Here is a 19,961-nt window from a genome sequence, read left to right as displayed (position 1 = left end):
ACGTTCACTCAGAGACAGAACTTGTGATAACCTGCACACGATTGATCCTCACTCCTATAGTACTTGATGCGTTCGACATGATGGACTGGACAAACGTTTGCATGAACAAATCGAGTGAAGGACGGCCGTATTGGATGGAGGACAATGCAAACTGGACAAACAGACATGCAGACATGAGAAAGACTACGCAGGTCATATATGCGTCATATATGAGACAATCATCAGTTGCCAAGGAAACAACTCCTCTCTTGCACGCACCCTTTCTTGTTCATCCACCCAACCTCACCTGCCTTCGCCTGAGTTAAGATACAAATGGGAGGATGAATACAGTAAAGTTGCATTACATGCTGTATTGCTGACACATTCGCATCTCATTCTCTCTTACTTACACGTCCAGTTTATCCGTCTCTAAAACACCCCCTGTTTCGCTCACATACACATATACACAGTTCTGACTGTTGTCTTCTTCGTGACTCTTTAATTTTTATTGTGCAGGTTATGGTGTCTGGACCAATTAAGCTGGCTGCTTTAACACAGCACAGACAACGTGTGGAAAGACAGAGGCTCTATCTTCTGGCTGCCTCTCCTGTCACAATGTGCATATACTGTATATTGTATGTTCGTTGTGTGTGAGTGGTGTCTCTGCATTTGTTTTCATGTGTCACTTATGTGAACATACAGTATGTCTCTGTGCTGTTTTGAGTGGCCAGGCCCTGTTTCTGTTTCTACCTTCAGACCCTTGATTCTTTATCTACTGCGCATTCCTTCAATCTGGCCCCAAACATGCATTTTACCTTTTCACTGACCCTGAACCTCAATCATAATACAGTCCCCCATTTCCCATCCCCACCATTCCTCACATACTGTCTAACACATACAAATATAAAGTGAAACACTTCAGGCTGTATTGGAGTTAAATGCAGTTTTGTTTTTAAACACGCTTGCTGTAAACTTAAGTGATATTTTTACAGGATAAATTCTACATGATTAAATCCTGTTGTGTGTCTTGATTTAAATCCCCTCAGAATGAGATTGTTGTTATATTACAGTATTTCAGTAATTGAAGAGTTTAATGTTTTTTGGCATGAACCCCTCTTTAAACATCACTATGGTGTCTAATAAGGCAGAACATGAGAAAAAAAATATTTTGGTGGATTGGATGCAACTTTGTATAAAGGTAGTTCTCTTATTTTATGGCAAACACATCAAAGTCTGATTAATTCTGACTTTGCTTCAACAACTGAAAACAGTATAAACTTGTGACCTGGACTTGATCTTATTGTGTTTGTCTGAGAACGGAAAAAGATTTATGAGTTTTGATGTCAAGATGACACATGACATGATGGACCTGTTAGCTTCCTCTGCAACAAGGTGTACTGAACTAATGAAGGCTGGCCAGAAAGTGTGACTGGCTAAGAGATCACACCCAATTAGCCGCACATGTAGAAGAACAAATGGGTCCTATATTGTATATTGTATGCATTTGTGCATGAGCTTCAAATTTTGCAAATACAATAAAGTCTTTACTGCTAAGATCACAGAGGTGCCCTTAAATCATATTGTATGCCCACTGTTTCGGACTTAATTTTCCCTTTAATGCTGAAAGAAACAACGTGTTGCAGAGGAATAGTTAATGAAGAGCAAATGCAGCTCGCAGCTAAGGCCTTCAGCCCACATTCATCATGGATTCAATTTCCCCTATGCACGTACAGAGTATCTGGAATCATTACAACACAACTAGCAGGCATCCCCTGCTCATAAATAACCCTGTTAATTGACCTGTCATAGCTAATTGCTGCAGGGGATAGGAGACTGGTATGTGTGTGTGTGTGTTTTTAAAAAAAGAGTTTGTCTTTATGTGTGCATGTGTCTGTATCTAACACAGTGTTTATGTATGTGATTTGGTTTGTGTGTGAAGATAACACAGACAGATAGATACATGTAGAAGTAATGTGTGTGTAGGTGAGTGTATGAACACTGGGATGGTTGAAGACTCTCTTTCCTGAGTCTGTTGATTTTAGAGGCAGTAGTCATTAGCCTTGAGACATGAGGGTGTGAAATGGACCAGGGCAAGAATCGACCCAACTGGTCCGTCTGTCCAACCACTGTGCCAGAGAGAAGATGCGCAAAGGGAAGAAAAAAAAAAATCAAAAAAGACTGAAAAACACACAAAGGAGGTTTGACGCATGCAAAACAAAACCGTCATCTTTTTCTGCCCTCTCCCTCTGCTCGGTTGTAAACTTACTGACACACATGCACATGCACTCACAAATAGACACGCAGAGATCGAGAAAGGCTGGGGAAAAGAGTGAGAGAGGAAGCATCATGTCCAGTCAAAAAGGAAGACTGAGTCATCTAGTTTACTCGGCCACATCCCAGCAGGGAAGAGCTAACTGCAAGCGAAGCCACCAAAGAGCTGATGGGACCTCAATGATGTGTCAACAGACAGTGCTCAAACACAGGAACATAACAGAGGACTGTTATGTCTCCCAGAATATTTCTTCCACTATTGACAGAATGTGTTCGGTAAACTTAAACTTTAAACTTCAGGGGAATGTAGGCAATGGGAAATGATTGTACAGCTCAAACTAGGAAAGGCTATACCCCTTGAGCTTAACTTGAGCTTGGTCAGAGTTTTAGATATGAGAAATAGTTCACATCGATTCAAAGTTAGTTTCAACAGAAGAGACATTGGTAGGTAAATGTCCACATAAAAGCAAATCACATATGGCAGGCTGGGAACTGGCCTAGGTGTAAGCCTCAAGTATCCTCTAGTTCAGTGGTTCTCAAATGGCTTAGCTTCATTTTCCTGAATCATTAAGTCACAACCCACATTTCTGAACCAATTTATCTCACAAAAAATAGTGCAGTATTACATAATGCTTTCATGCACTGTTAAAAACATGAAATGAAGGAAACAAAGTGCAACAAAAGTGCAACTAGGGCTAAAAACCCAATAAAATAAATACGCAGACTTATCTTGAATTAGAGGTGTATCATTTTTTTTTTTTGGGGGGGGCTTTTGTGCCTTTATTGGACAGGATAGTAGAGAGAGACAGAAAATGGGGAGGCAGAGAGAGGGGGAATGACATGCAGCAAAGGCCGTCCGATGCGGGACTTGAACCGGGGCCAACTGCAGCGAGGACTGTAGCCTCTACACATGGGGCGCCTGCTTAAACCACTACGCCACACGACACATCATTTTTGATGACTTCATGCTTTCATGAGGCAGCACTTCGCTGCACACAGCACAGAGAGGTTCTGGTCCCTCTCCTTTGCCCTCAATGAAAGAAACCCAATATTTAATGGAGTCAGTGATGTACTTTCATTTTGCAATGTTTACATATGCTCAAATGCACAGACGCACTCCTGATGGAAAAGTCTATGTCCTTAAAAATAAAAGTGCAAAAGCAAAAAGTTGATCAATCATATACATTTTTTTTTTTTTTTTTTTTACAGAACACTGGGTTCCAACATGCACCAAAACACCAAAGCAAATCCCTCATATGTGAAAACCTACTTGGCAATAACCTTGATTCTGATGTGTGTATTTGGACTATATTCAAAAAAAACATTTAGTTCAACCAACCAAAGTAAACAAGCCCACACTCCTTAACAACTTCCTATATGCACTGAACCTACTCTTTCTCTGCTGATCCTCATTCTGCCAATAAACTCATAAAGTATTGGTCGATACAGAGACCAATCTGTTTGGTTTGGTTTTTCATTTTTGAACCTGTATACCTCTTTGCGTAAAAACGATTGAGACTGTTGCATTCTGTGATGTTCATATGATGCAGTAACAACACATCATTTCTGAGCTACAAATGTACGTACATACATACATGCATACAACATTCTTTCTAATTATCTTGTCGTGGAAGGTTTTGAAATCTGACTGAGAAACAGTGTAGATTAGTGATATCTGACCACTTCCCAATCTATGTAAAAAAAATTTGGTACTGGCGTTGATACCAATCTGGTGTATCTACTCGGTGCATCACAAAAATACACATGTTCTTTATCTATTTTTATCCAGAGGTCATGAGAGTGCGTAGATACATATGTATGCTGTTTGGATGTGTGTGAAAGCTTGTTCTCCACCCTGAGGTCAGCAAATTCTTGATCAAGCGAGTAATCCTCTGGTTACGGTGTGGATAGGCTTGGTGCTGACATTCAGCAGAAAATGAGCTGAATGTTCACTCAGAGGCTCCTCATTTATCAATAACTCCCCTCAGTGCTAAAAATGCTGGACCAATATTTATTTAATTCAAGAAAAATGCACCCAAGTTTCTCATATAAAAGCTTTGGGTTATATTTATCATAGTTTTCATTGAATCCATTAGTACTACTTTTTGCACAAATTTGTGTTGCTCGGAAAATAATTATGTGATAATATATTGATTCCAGGGGTCAAACTCTCTCGCTGTTTACATTTTCAGACTGTGGTTAGCTGCGGTGGCCCAGGTGCTGGCAGGGACACTAACAGGGCAGATGCTCACCAACAGAGAGCTCGAGTTCTTCCTGTACTCTTGCCGACTCACTGTTGCTAAAAACTTTGTCTCCAACCACGGAAGAGAAAAGGAACTCTGTGTATGCGTTAACTCTGACATCACTGTATATGAGGTGGCCTTAATTCTGGGAGCTCAAATCTAAATTCACTGATGTTCTCTGGTTCTTCAGAGAGTTTAAAAAGCCACTGTAGTGAATTTCCTCTAAAAAATTCATTAGATTCCAAGCAGAGTTTCGATCCCAATTCTTTGTGGAATTCCCTTGTTTCCTAACAGCCACCAGAGTATAAAAATGCCCCCTGTTCTATCTAGGCTGCAGCGGAGGCCTTCCTCTTGGGGAAAGACACAGTAGAGAGGAAATGGCAGCAGTAGAGGATAAAAGGAACACAGTGAACATAAAAGCATATAATTCTTTGGGTTGATTTTTTCCTTCTGTGTTCGTCTTCTTAGAGCAAGCCAAAGCAGACCTGACAGTGGTGTCAGCACATGGTGGAAATTAACCCTCAAGAAGCAAAGTGAGCACTGGAGGCAATTCAGAGGCTGAGTTCTTCAACATCAAGCAAAACAGTACAGAGCACTCTACAACTACTCCTAACAGTTATGCCACTGCATGCAACACATCTCAGCTGCTTAGAGTAAGGCTGCAGGACTGGGGGGGGGGGGCTTTACTACTTTCTCTAGGAAACACAAGCTCTTCAGTTGTATCCACTTAACTGTTGTTCATTTGTTTTTCTAACAAGACAACCATTCTCCTTAAAGATTATACTGCTGGTTTAAGTGTTTAAGTTGAGCACATTCTTCACTGCTTTTGTAATTGACTGTGTCGGGATGAAAAGAAATCACCAATCTCTTACCTGGAAGGGTCCACTGGGGCTGATGTCGAAGAACGCTTTCTTCCAGTCCGGGCCTTGATGACCGGACTTCGTCCATATCACCGAGTCCACAGAGGCAATGCTTCTCACTCTCAGAAGCACATTGAGAGTGCCTGTGAAAAGTATGAACACATACATTCCCACAGGCACACACCGGCGCACACACACACACACACATACACATACACACACACAGATTATTAGAAACTGTCAATGAGCTATGGCAAGATGGGAGCAGAGCTTATCATTACTGAAATCTAAAGGCGAAACGTTTTAAACATCATAACCGACTCATGATTATCTCCACCGACAGTCAGGAAGGAGCACATATTGAAAGTGGACAAGCTATTTACTCACAAACACACACACACACACACACACACTGACACACAGTGAACAATAAATAGACTGTGATCTGATTGTGTCTAATCAATTTAGATGCCCCAGTCCTTACTGCAATTAGTGAAAAAATCATAATGTGTATCTACCCGTTTACTAACCACAGTAAGATATGTGACCACCTAATGATAGCTCCACTGTATGTTCAGACGTTGTAATTAATTGTTTACAGTCGCAAAGGAGACCGAAGATAATTGATTGTAACCATCACCTTTATCCCAGTGAAACCGCAACATGTTTTAAAGACCAGCGGGAATTTACAAGTAGCACGCTCCGCTCTGACAGTCACTGGCATCAAGTCACCCAGCATCACCAAGTATCTAGCTGCTGCCTAATTGTCAATATTAAGTTACTATATAGAGAGGATTTTGTCTAAAGATCCGTGGGATCAAACTCTAAGAGAGAGGGCACACTGCTGGATCATTGTGTGAGCACCACATACTTCAAATTACCTTCATTTCTAAAGGCAAAAACATGGCTGTGTCATGGGCTCACCTCATTTATATAGGAAGTAGAAACAAATGCAGTATATACCGTGCATACGAGGGTGAAGCTCTAAGGTCAGATGCTGTATGTGGGTGACATTTGGGTGTGGATTAAATGTGTGAAGCCCCTTGGATGAGCAGTGATATGACACAGCTATGGAACAAAAGGACAGCAGCGAGGAAGAAGGAGGGGAGACAGTCACGCAGAAATAACAGTGGAAGGTAGCTAGAGAGGAAAGATTTTTCTAATGAACTGACCTTTGATAATTAACTGATTTTTTTTTCTCTAACACACAGGGTTCGCTCACTTCCACATAATGTTTGGTTTAAATTTTAGCTACTGTGGAAACATAAAAATCAGTTGTCCGGGACACTGAAAAACAAGCTGGAGAATGACACCATTTGGGCCATGGTGATGTGATCCAAATAGTCTCTGTGTCTCTCTCTCGGGTCTCTAAGTTGTGAGAGAATCATTCATCTTCCTAATGATCCCCAGCCAGCTCCTAATTGGAACATTAACCAACCACCAGTCTCTTAAACAAATACGCAGGCAGGGGTCACGGTATCTCTGTGTCATACGAATACTACATATACTGTATGTATGTGTGTGTGTGTGTGTGTGTGTGTGTGTGTGTGTGTGTCTGGCTGCAGTATGAGTTTGCCTGTAGATTTATGCTTGTGCATGGGCACAAATGTTTATGATTCTGCTTCGTGCATGTGTATCTTTGATTGAGGTAATGTTAGTCAAACCTTGAAGCAGCAGCCTGGCAGTAATTAACTTCCTACTCTGTCAAATGAGAAGTGTGACCAAGACAAATGTAGTGGATGTGGGGGAAAACAGGAGAAGTTAGGTGGGTTGTTTTTCATTTGCATGTTTGTGAGTCATAGAGAGAAGCAATGGAAAGCAAACTGTCAATCCAGTCATCACTCTGAACTCTAATGATAAACACAACGTTCAATTAGCCTGGGGCAATCTAGGAATTCTCAAATACAATTTCTTACATTCCCAGTTTGTCATATATGTGAATCATTGGTTTAATCAAACATGACAGAAGCTAAACGTATCAATTCATAGATGTGCTGAGACTTGAAGTTGTCAGATCTGTCAAAATTGATGGATTTCTAGCTAATCTTAATTGCGGTGCGTATGAAATCTTAAAGGAATCTTTCTTGCTGGGTGTTAGATAAGAAGATTGATGTCTGTTCAATATGAAGCTGAAGCCAACAGCCAGTTAGCTTAGCATAAGGACTGGAGGCAGTCATGTCTGTGGTGGTCCTGAGAGGTCAACATGATGCAGCTTAAGAAAACACATGCAAATAGATAAAACACAAGCAAGTAAAGAAAACATATTTACTATCATATATTTATTTGAATTGGTAGGCAAGTAAGCAGTAAAAACCTAATGCTGGATTAATCACAAATTTCTTCAGGTCTTTCTGCCTGTTGCCTATCTGAATATGGAATCGCAATTGTTGAAACACCAAGAAAATTCAGCACCGCATTTGAGAGTGGTACTGACCTTCTCATCTAATTCTCAGCAAGAAAGCAAATAAGCACATTTACCCAAAACGTCAAGCTATTGCTTCCACAGCAGGGCTATTTTGCATTGTTACCTACAGTTTGGATCATGTTCCACGCAGAAACAGCAGGGTGTTCATTGTAAAAAAATGATGTACAGGTATTATAACTGTAAAAGCCACATAAGAGAGTCACATGAAACTATTCAACATATTAAATTTGAAAGGACATGGGTGGCACTGTTATATAATGGAAAGAAACACCAGCTAATTCTGGTGTTGCCAACTTTCACCTGCTCAGCCCACTCTCTCATTCTACCTCCACATATCTGACCCTCATTGTCTCATTTCTCACTCACCACCCATTCTCTCTCTCCTCCTCCTCTCTCTGTTGCAACCTCCACATCAGCACCCACCCACACACACACACACACCCGACAAAGGGGAGAGGAAAGAGGACTCTGATAAGCAGTCTATTGATTGGACTGAGGTAAAGCAGAGTGTGTTGGTAAGAGTGTCAGAGAGGCAGAGGAGAAGGCACAGCTCTATCAGGGCTACTTGTCTGCAGAATCATGAGTGGGGGAGACAGCAGAGGTACACAGCCACACACAGAGACAGTGACACTGACACACACACACACTCACACACACACACACACACACACACACACACACACACACACACACACACACACACACACACACACAGAGCTATATTTGAACTTAAATGAATTAGACTGTTTCTCTTTTGATAATTGGTTCTCCCCCTCCGCTTGTCCCTCATCTCTGTCTAAATAGGGTTCATGTCCTATGTGTGTCTGTGCTGATGGTTAGCCTCGGAGTCAAAGCTGTGCTAAACTGTGTTGCTTCTGCAACCAAACAATAAGCCAAAGCATGTTATTCAACGTTCTGAGTATACAACCATTTCTGGAGGATGAGAAGAAGAACAAATTTAGCTGGAGATAAATAATTTCTTAATCAAGCCTTGCTAGGAAACAAGCTGATCATAATCTTTTCTTCAAAATGAGAATCTAAATCTAAAACACTGGAGGTACACAGTGAAATAAAAAGTGTAAATCATTAAAAAGGAAAGAACACTAACACTTGCTATTTGGTTTAAAATAGCATAATGTAATATGTCAGATGCTTATAACAAAGCCACTACTTCTGCCACACAGACTTGCAAACATTTATAAAGAGACCTTATTTAAAGTCTTACTTTTAATAAAAGTGTTATCCAAAACAACACACAAGGAGTGCAACATTTAAATAACCTCAAACTCTTCCATCACTCTGAAGAGAAAAAAAAACAATGATTCCAAGTAAGCTTGCCAGTGGCACTCTGCAAACCTGAGCCAGTCTAAAATACTACCCAGTGCCTAACTAACTAGCTAATTAAATGTTGTTTATTGTTGCTGCCAGCTAGCCCAAAGAGAAACACATTAAGGTGAACAAAATCAGGGAGGTCTTTAATAGCAGCGCTGGCCTATTACAAGCCCAAAATCCAAACTAGTCAAAGAGCGTTATGCTTTCTTTCCTTAGTCTGCAAAATCCTAAAAAGACACTTTTCCCTGTTTTATATCAGGATTACAAAACAGCTCACAAGCAGTGTGGGTCAGAGAAGGGTAATATCTCAGCAGTGTTTCTAAAAATTGCATTGTGTCAAAGTGCTTAAATGCTTTCAACATATACAACCATTTTAACACTTTACAGCACTTAAACACTATACAGTCGAGGACATTAACACTAGTGAAGTTTGACTAAAACAGTACTTCAGCAGAAAGCCCCGGCTCTTGCATCCTCTCAATAGCTCTGAACATTACCAGGTTGATGGACTCTCCTGCAACTCTCTGCTCCATCTTTTTTTTTTCTTTTTCCCTCACTTCTATGTCTCCTCATACTTGTTTGCTCAATCCTTTGTCTCAGTCCTTCTATTTCTCCTACCATCCTCTTTGCTCTCACGCTCTTCATTTACCTCTCTCTTCTTTCCTCCAAGGCTGGCCGACCCTCATACTCCCCCGTCTCTCCTCGTCTTATCTTGCCTCTCACTGACCCCCTCTGTCTTTTCCTCATTTGTTCTCTTTTTGTCATTAAGAGTCAAACTGTGTCTCCCTGGCAGGAGCGTGAGCTTCGCCAAGGTAAGGCAATTAAAGCGACAACAGATTGGAAGACACTGTCAGAACTACAGCGTAAATTGAAGGAAGGCTTGTAGTAGAGCTGGGCGTAACTGGTAACAGATTGTACTAATCGTAAGCAAACGCTGTGTGACTGATGTGGCATTGTCTTGTCTAATTGCTTTGCTGTGAAGCACCTAGAAGACCTTTGAGCAAACTGCACAACACACATGCTCAAGTAAGCGCTGTAGTATCCATCGCAGATTACTCATGAAGTGCTTTTGTAATATGTAATATAAATGTGATAAATATGTGCAGAAATATATTGTAAAAGATGATAGCGAATAGCAAGAAGAAACAACAGCAATAAACTCACTACAATATATCATAAGTCAAATAAGCATACATTTAACATTTAAAGTAACCAGATGTTTTTTCTGTTTTTTTTTTGTTTTTTTTTTATTTTTTTTAAAAGAAAATGAATATTCTTCTTATTGAAGGGTACAATAAGTGGCACTGTGACAAAAAACTCATAGCAAACTAGCCCAGATAAAGTACTGGCTTACAGCCGTTTACGGCTAGGGTGTTAGCAGACTACTGCCTACTTATACATTCAGGAGTTTCAGAGCAAGTCTGATATTCTCTCCAAATAAACTACTTCTGTCCACCACCTCTTGAGTAGCAGCTAGGTGCCTGGGTTTTACAGCAACTAGGTGGTTTTCTGTTATTTTGTGCGGGGAAGGCAGTGTCTCGATGCCTAGCTTGTTTGCTAAGAACTGGGAACTCACAGCTGTACACGGTGGACTGGTGAGAGCCACAGGTGACAGAGTTAGGTGTTGATTCTCAAAGGATTTAGCGCCACTGCCATCCCATTCATCATTACACAATCATATTTTTCATTGTCAACTATAAAAATCAGAGAATAGATAGAGAACATTTATTCAGCATACTTTGGCTTTATCTATCTATGTTGTATTTCCAGTTATTAAATGAAAGAAGATCATTTTTTTTCTATGCGATAAAACGGGCTGAACCTTCACATGAACAAATCTGTCCAAGCGCATAGGCTCACTAAATATTGTCACTGCCTGGCTGCAGGTGAGATGGTTATGTTTGACTTTTTGTATTTGATTTATTACAGAATATAGATGAGGCACATCACTCTATAATCTGCTGCAATCAACTGAGGGGAGGCTGTAAAGGTAGCGGAATAAGTGAGAAAAGCAAACTTGTAGTGATTGAGTGACTCTATATTAAAACCTCCTGATGTCTTGCTCTCACTTATACAGTTGCTGCACAGAATAGTTAAATAATGGGTACACCCACATGTGCAGACAAATATTGTGCCCCTCTATACCATCAGAGTGAAGCCTGTATGTTTGGGCTATGTGCATATAAATCAGTGTGTCTATGTGTGTGTATGTATATGTGTTGAAAGCTTTACCATATGTATTTTTGAGGGAATTCGTGCCTGTGTGTATGTGTGTGTGTGTGTGTGTGTGTGTGTGTGTGTGTGCAGGTGTGTAGGCAAGATGTATGCATTCTTGCTGTGTGACAGAGCATATTATGATGAACAGCTCCCCCAAATGACTGATTGTGTCTTGCCGCTGCCATAAATCAAACACCCACTGCCCCCTTCATCCACCTCCAAACACACACACACACACACACACACACACACACACACACACACACACACACACACACACACACACTCAGGCAGAAACATACAAACAGAACTTTGGTCACAACCCCTAACCCCTCCCCTCTCTCTGTCTCTCTCTCTCTCTCTGTCTCTCTCACACACACACACACACACACACACACACACACACACACACACACACACACACACACACACACACACACACACACACACACAGACACCTACACACACACACCTACGATGTTGTGTCTGACAAGCTCTACAAGCGAGGGTCAAGCACAGAGTTCAGATTTTGACAGAAGCCCAGTGATATGATAGTATGATGCGTCAGCATATTCGTCAGCATATTCTCCAGTGTATATCCATGTGTGCCATTGTGTTACTGTGGATGATTTCATGCGGTAAAAAATAATATGTGTGTTTGTGTTCATGAGCATTATTCTCCTCTATATTACTCACCGATGTGTTTGCCCTTCATGTGGTAGTAGAAGGAGACACAGTACGGTACTCTGCCGGAGCCCTTGGGGCCTCTGACTGAGGTCCCATTAAAAAGCGGAGACAGCAGACGAGCCTTGTCTCCCTGAACGCGTGGTCGCGATGCTTCGATGTACATGTAGTAACCTGAAACCAACAAAACAGCACTCAATTGTCCAGGGTCTTGAATGCAACAGAAAATAATTTTTTTATTAATTATCAATATGAGTGAAATTTGATTTTTATTTACGTCTGTTTTCCTAAATCTCTAACCATTCACATTGTACAATATACAGATCTGTCTCTGATGCTACACATAAAATGGTTCCTCACCCTCCTTAGTTCCACTGCGGTCAGTCTCAGGGCCTGTGTTGGGAGATCGCTTCGGATTCTGCGTCAGGTGATTCTGTCTCGTCCAGTCAAAGATGTCACTCCGATCTTGAGAGAAACCACAGATCCGTTCATCCTCAAAACCACACACATGGTCTGGGATGTGTGTATATAGAGGAAGAAAAAACAAGAGAGAAACACGTTCAGTGACATGACAGGCAGGTAACAAACTACAGATGACACCAACCTAATGTTTTTAGTTTTTTTTCCTACCCAATTTTCCCAGGAAAATTAATGGCAAAATGTACAGCAGCTGTATAGTAACCTGTGCCGCACACTTCAAAAGTGAAGATCAGACAGCCAGGCAATTACTGTCAAAATGATGGGGACACTGTAGGAGGCAGGGTATATAATGTGAAACTTAAAGTGGATTCCACATATTACGCATATTCTGATGCATAACTCCTACGTTATTTTAGAGGCAACTATAATTGAGCAGGGATATTTCAAATGTAGAAAAATTGAAAAATTGAAAAAAAAAACATCGTCAAATAGCTCTACTGCTTGAAGACAGATTTCTGACAAAACAAGTTATGCAGTCTGATAATATAAGAGAGAAAAAGGGCAGCACAACAACAGTGAGCAGAACATTTGACCTACTGTTTTACACTATAGGTTGTTGCTGATTCAAATGAGACATCTGTTAAATCGTCAATTTGAAAAACGCCAAGTACCCATCAATGCAACAATCAATGAACAAATGATGTGGCACAATAAGTGGCAGCGGCCACTTGATACTGCATGGGTTAAGAGCTTCTTGATAATTTTCAAGCAGTAAGAAAAATGCGACTACTACTAACTAATATTAGCATTTCAAAAGCAAGGTCGAACAGACCAAGTCTAACAATGTCAATGTATGGATCGTTGTGAAAAACATTTTTCCTCATTTATCTTGGAAGGTGTGAACCTCTTCAGACTGCGAGCATAGAGGCTCATTTGTACAGTATGGGGGTGGAGGTGGGAGTGTGTGTGCATGTTGTTAATGCGATGAATTTAGATGCACAGCTCTACCTTCTCCCATCTGACTGATTCAAGTGACTGTTTCTTAATTGAAAGTTGCATAATTCCCACAGCAAATTTTGGGGGAAGCTCAGATGTGTCTTCACTTGACCAATAATCCGTTAGGATCTTTGTCATAATTTTCTTCTATTCCTATTTGTATGTTTTAGAGTCACATTTTGCCTTTTTAATATTGCTTCATATGGCATAAAGGACATACACATTTTGAGAACAGCTCTTAGTTCTTTCTTTGTCTTGTGAGTGAATTGTCATTATCCTTGATGCTGACGTTTCTTGTTAAGACAGGCAGAGGGTCATCTCTCTATGGTGTTGTCACCTTCATTAGTCCATCTGGAGGGGTCTGCTGGTATTATCACGGACTCACTAAAGAAATGAAAATTGAAGCAAACCAGTGTAACAGCTATCTAAAGCCATCCAAGCTGACAGATTCAGTGAAAGCTTCCCTGGACACACACACAGTCCGCGGCAGATGCATATGGCTCACGCTCCCCATGAGAATGGCTCGTGTGTGCTTCTTTGTTTCAGGGCAGCTAATCTATTACTATTCACACCCTGCTCCACTACATGCACTCCTTTCAATTTGTACTGTTGTTCTCGCAGTCTGTTCCAATCTGCTGTTGTTTTAATTGCCTCACCCTGGCGGAGCCAACTGCCACTCCTGCCAGAAAAATGCTGCGTGTCTCTTAATGAGGAAAATAGACAAGATGCAATTGACTGAGAAAGAGAGAGGGATGGCAAAAGAGAGAGGATGAGAGGCAAGGAGAGAGCAGGAGTTGGTGCAAGGGGGTGAGACGGAGAGAGGGATGGGTCTGACAGAAAGGAAAAGGAGATACAAATTTAAGGTGAGATGTAACATGTACGTATGTAAAATAATGCAGCTTCATTAAGTGAGTATCAAGCTAATAGCCCATATAAGGTATTTTCAGTGCCTTTCACTAATCACATCGCCATAACCATATCCTCCAATCACGACCACTCTTTCATGACATTTAAAATGTCATGGATCTGCTTCCAGCGATCGGTTGCTTCCTCACATCCTACTGTTACCCCACTCTCCTCCCTAGCAACAAGATTTAATAAAGGCCAAGGCTGGGCCGTGGCAAACTTTGCCTTGACAAACTTGTGCTGACATCGCTTGCAGCATACAAGCTAAATTAGCTTTCATCAAAATTCAACGTGCCTTCCTAACTTCACCACCCTGTCATCAATCAGGTCACAACAACAAGCTGAAGATTGTGAAATGTGGAAGAGCAGAGGTAATTAAGTCTCACCTGAAGGCCTTGGGTAGGTGTAGGCTGTAAGAAAAATTATAATAATATTGATTACCACTCAGAGATATGCACCATCCACCAGTTTATCTCGATTTGTGAATAGTTCTTAAATGTATGAAATATAATGACTTGATATAGACAAAGATGCTTGATAAAAAATGGTTTGATAAAAAATGTGCCTTACGTTCTGAGTACTGGATGATGCGACTGACATATTCCCCAGTGTTGTAGGTGGTGATGGGGACCAGTCGGACCTCGTAGGACAGAGGGATTCTCAGGTCTGATATGGTGGTAGATATCAGCACACCCTTCTCTGGCTCCTTACCCTTGAGGTCTATTTGCTTCGTTAGCAGGTTCTGCTTGTTCTAGATTGGTACAGGTAAAAAAAAAACACACACACACACACACACACACACACACACACGCACACACACACGCACACACATATACACACAAGATGCAGACATGTTAACATGTGTACGCACAAATATGTTCAAGGATGATTTTTACAAATCAGAAGTCATCCAAGTGATGGGAAACTCCCATCACTTCCCTGTAACAACTCAAAACTTCAGCTCTTGACCCATCTGGAGGGTTTTCCCTGCAACATCCAGAGTTCCTACAGCATAACATGTCCCACAACACATCCAGCAATTTTATGTAAACAGGCAAACAAAGTCAAAGTCATGCTCATATTCTTCCTAGAAATAATGGTTTGCGCAAATGTGATTAAAGCATGTGATCAATGTTACACAGGCATTTGCTTTGTGTTGTAGTAAGTAATAATCATTTATCTACACACCATGTCATCGTGTTATTTTACTTTTCCATATCTGTGCATGTTTCTTCACATTTCCATTTATGGTCAATGAAATTAGGTGTGGGCATACAGCCAGTTCTGGGCCTGTAGCCAACAAATACACCTCAGGAATTGGACTGTACATGTACATACTATTGACGTTTTTAATCCCTCATCTTTTATCCAAAAAAAAGTAAACCAGCTGCCAAAAGAATAGTTTGCTAAAATGTTTTCTCGCTAAATGCTTTGAAGGCAAGAGAGGCTATGTTAGTCTCAGCGTCTCAGTGGTCTCCTGCACCAAGATTTACCATCAAAATCTGAAATAAACTGGGTTGGTTATGAATTATTAGAGTGAAAATTCAAATAAAAAATGGTTATACTGTTAATCCAGTCCAATTCTTTTCTTGTTATTTTTTCAAAGTTAACTTAGGTGTTTTTTTTCTTTTCTTTTCTTTCTTTCTTTTTTTTTTTTTGTTAGTAACACTTTTAATAGAGCCATTGCCGTGTTATTCCACCCACGGAGAGAAGGATCCATTAGCTGTGTATCTGCCTCTGATCCCAGCTACTTAAAGACCTGACAGTGAGCTCAATCTAATGCATTAGGTCAGCCACTCCAACGTAACACCTTAGTACACCCACAGCATGCCATTATCAGTTTATGTATGCAGCAGAGGTGTGTGTACTGTGTATATTGTGTGTGATGTACAGTATGTGTTTATATGTGTGCACACACTTGTGTGTGTGTGTGTATCATAAATGTCTATATCACAGCGGCTTTGCATACTGAGCAATCAGTGTATGACAGGCACATAATATCCACACAGACTCCCCATTTTAGAACGGTTTAAATGATCTACTGTATATGGCTTTGTTTGTTTTATTTATTTATTACACTGAAAATTCTTACTAGTTTTAGTCACACCACATTTCTGACTACAAAAGATTTTTTAAAAAGTAAATACTGGCCAGAAAAGAGGCAACACAAAAAATGTATCCTTAACGAGATACAACAAAAAAAAAACGTAGCTTGCTCTTCCACCTCTACTCAGCTCCTCCAACCCAAAGAGTAACAGTTTGGTTAGGCATAGAGGCACTGATGCATCCCATAACATCGCTTATAATTGCTACAGTACTGTATGCTCATGACACTGCCACACTGAAATCCGCTTTTCCTCCTGTCCTCTGACACTCAAGTTGAGGTGTGCTATTCCCATTGGATGTCTACTCACTACCACATATTCAAACTCAGCTAGACTGAGCTGATCATTTCTATTGACAAGGCCACGGTGACTCCTGCCGAGGCTGCCAAGAATTTGGTATGACTCCAATTATTGCGCGAGTCCCACATGGCAGCCACAGCCCGATCCCTGCAAGTTTGTGCTCAGCAACATACTTGGTATCAAATCATTCCTTCACCACAGGGCGCTATGCCACTAATGGCTGTTAAAGCTCCTTTCTCAGTGCCAGTCTGGCTGTTTCCATTTCAGATGCTCTAACTTTTCACCTTCTCTTGCCAGTCATGGAACATCCAACCTTGTGCAGCAGGTATCTCTCAAAGCAGACTAAATAATCTGTTTCTAAACATAAACCACTCTTTCCCCCGCTGAATAATGTCCTCTCCTCTAATTCACCTTCCCTCAAACTTTTCTTCTACAACGGTGCTGTGAGCACATAAAATATTATAGGGTGTTGAGGGGCCTTTGAACACTGAAGTCCTGTTTGCTTATATTGTAGTTGGAGTGATCTAGAAATGAAAGAAAAGTTGATCATTAGCAGTGTGCTTACATGACTGCAAAGAATTCAGAAATGGGCGATTTAAAAAAAAAAAAGAAAAGAAGAAAAGTCACAGGTCTCGATTTCTCCACCACTAATGTGTCTTGTCGAAGTTTTCCTCCTACTTGTTCAAGGTCCTGATAGAATTATCAGGTAAATGTGTGGTATTGGAATAAATCTTCTGAACAAATAACAGTTTGGTTGGAATGAAAATGCCAGATTATTATGAATATGTTTTGTATGTCTGTGATTGAGATGAGGAAAAAATTAAAAAAAAATAAATCGAAAGTGAAATGTATGCTTTCTTTACATTTCTAATGCCTCTATTACTGTAAATATGATGATTGTCATGAAAACTGATATATCCAGTGGTAGAAGAAGTATTTATATGCTTTTCTAAAAAAAATCCATTACGAGTAAAAGTCTTGCATTGAAAATCTATAAAACTAAAGAAGATTCTTTAGGAAGATTAGATTAGATTAGAGTAGTCAATCTGCAGCAAAATGTTTGAAAAAACAATTCCAAATATCATTTGAAATATATGGAGAAAGCATTAAAAAACGGTGAGACCACGAGTCAACAGCCACAAAATTCCTTCACCTAAGTCAAACTCACAGCACATACACATAAAACATATACTTACTGTACATTGGCTTTTTTAAAATTGTGATTTTAGTAGTACACCGTAATGTGGCATTGATGGGGGCAGGGGATGGAACTAGTTCATTTTTGGGAATGTGAACTTTCAAACTTCAAAATTGTGAAGCATGAATGTGAACTAGTTCATTTTAATCTGTGTGAACTGAACTTTGAGCTCTTGTGAGGTGTGAACTTGCACAACCCTGTCAATCTGTGGTAGCATTTTACTGTTGGGTGCTGCTGGGTGTGAAGCTAGTTTTTAATACTTTATACACATTTAGGTAGTTTTGTCCATGGTTACCAAACTAGAGGTTGGGCCTCTCCCAGGCCCCCACAACTCTGGGCTGATAAGAAGAAATAAGAGGAAACAAAAATCTATTCTTACTATTTTACACAAAGATCTGTGAAGCTGCCACCACAACTAGCTACATATAGAAACATACATTATCATACAGTGATATTTTTACATGCCAGCAGTTACATAGTAAAATGTATTGTGCCCTTTTAACACCCACTTACACTCACATTCATCCATATAAACATTTACACACTGCTCATACAGAACATGCATAATTATGTGGAATATTTCAGGAAAGAAAAGCTATGCTCATGTAATATGCATCAAGTGTGTGTTAGCAGGGAGAGATGAGTTAATAATGCTGAGGAGTCGGAGCTTTAGAAGTACGTGTAATGTGCTTTCTTCATGAGTGGACAGGGTCTGTGCACGTACACATACGTGCACACACACTTGTTTGGTCTGTCTTAAAAGTGTGTGGGAGGTAGACGACAGAAAGAAAATGAACTAGACTAAAAGCATGCACATACAAACACACACACATGCATACACTCCATAGAGCTGGAAACACACAGCGGATCAATGAGGTGCTGAGGTGTGACTCAGAGGAATTCAGCTGCTCCTACAGCAGGTTCAAGTCTCTGCCTCCCTGCCTCTGTCTCTGTCTGCTTCCCTTACCAGGTCAGTGGACATAATATATGTGTATGCATGTGTGTGAGTGTGTGTGTGTGTGTGTGTGTGTGTGTGTGTGTGTGTGTATCTTGGTGATAGGGAAAGGGACAGGGGGAGAGTGAGAAAGATATAAAGCACATAGAGAGAGGACCAACAGCAGGAGACAGTAGTGAGCAGTGACAGGAGTGAGTGAGTGACATTTAAAAAGGGAGAGAGGTGGTTGGTTGATAGACTGATATGGAGGTCCATCTACCTCTCTTTGACGTGTGTGTGTGTGTGTGTGTGTGTGTGTGTATATCTGCACACCCATGTGTGTCTGTGCCACACAGATACTTTTAGAAATTTCAGCCAGACAGTATTTTCAGCTGTGTCTCCACCAGACTTGTCAACAAAGGGACAACAAGACAAAGAATGTGTGAAAGAGGGTGAGAGCGAGGTGGCAGCCGTGAGATAGAGACACAGACACAGGGTGGCTTGTGTGTGAGAGAAATTCAGATTGACAGCATGAAAGGGGGTGGCCTTCTTCAAACAATGAGAAGTGTGAGGTTAATTTTTTCTATTATCCTCCATTAATGGATCTCTTTGATGACTGACCCAGCAGTCCACCGATGTCAGGTGTGTGTACATGAACAGGTCATCATCTGTGCATGTGTGCAGTGTGTCTGTACGTATCAGTGTCAATGCCTCAATGCTAGTGCGTGAATATGTGAGTATATCTGTATAGTGGGGCTGGTTATGTCCATAAATTATTCATTTATTTGATTTAATGTACAACTCTAATTTATCATGAATATTTTTAATTTCTCATATATATGATAATGGGGATGTGTGTTTGCATGGGCGCGTTTGCGTGACTGTGCGTGACTGTGAACCTGGGTGTAGCTTTCATATGAAGCCGGGTCGACCGGCAGCGACGCAACTTCAGTGATACACAACACATAACTTCACAGCTACAGGCAGAAGGCTGGTCGATACAGAGATGAGGTGGAAAGATATCGAGATGGGAAGATGAAGGTGTGAGGAGGGAGGGGGAAAAAAAAAAGAAACAAGGAAGGTACAATAAA

General features: G+C 40.7%; 1 protein-coding gene across 2 annotated transcripts in view; it reads right to left on the bottom strand.

Annotated features, from left to right (window-relative positions):
• The window catches only part of LOC130167450 (MAM domain-containing glycosylphosphatidylinositol anchor protein 1), a 184,345-nt gene that overhangs the window by 16,225 nt on the left and 148,159 nt on the right, over positions 1-19,961 (bottom strand). For both annotated transcript variants that reach the window (XM_056373664.1, XM_056373673.1), the window contains exons 12-16: positions 14,904-15,084; positions 14,720-14,743; positions 12,372-12,524; positions 12,024-12,185; positions 5,366-5,496 (exon numbers count right to left, since the gene is read on the bottom strand). In XM_056373664.1, the coding sequence (XP_056229639.1) occupies positions 5,366-5,496; positions 12,024-12,185; positions 12,372-12,524; positions 14,720-14,743; positions 14,904-15,084 (651 nt within the window). The remainder of the gene's footprint in view (positions 1-5,365; positions 5,497-12,023; positions 12,186-12,371; positions 12,525-14,719; positions 14,744-14,903; positions 15,085-19,961) is intronic.

This window comes from Seriola aureovittata, chromosome 1, assembly GCF_021018895.1.
Source record: "Seriola aureovittata isolate HTS-2021-v1 ecotype China chromosome 1, ASM2101889v1, whole genome shotgun sequence".
Taxonomy (NCBI): Eukaryota; Metazoa; Chordata; class Actinopteri; order Carangiformes; family Carangidae; genus Seriola; species Seriola aureovittata.
The sequence above is the reverse complement of the archived record's forward strand: the minus strand, read 5'-3'. Positions and strand labels throughout refer to the sequence as shown.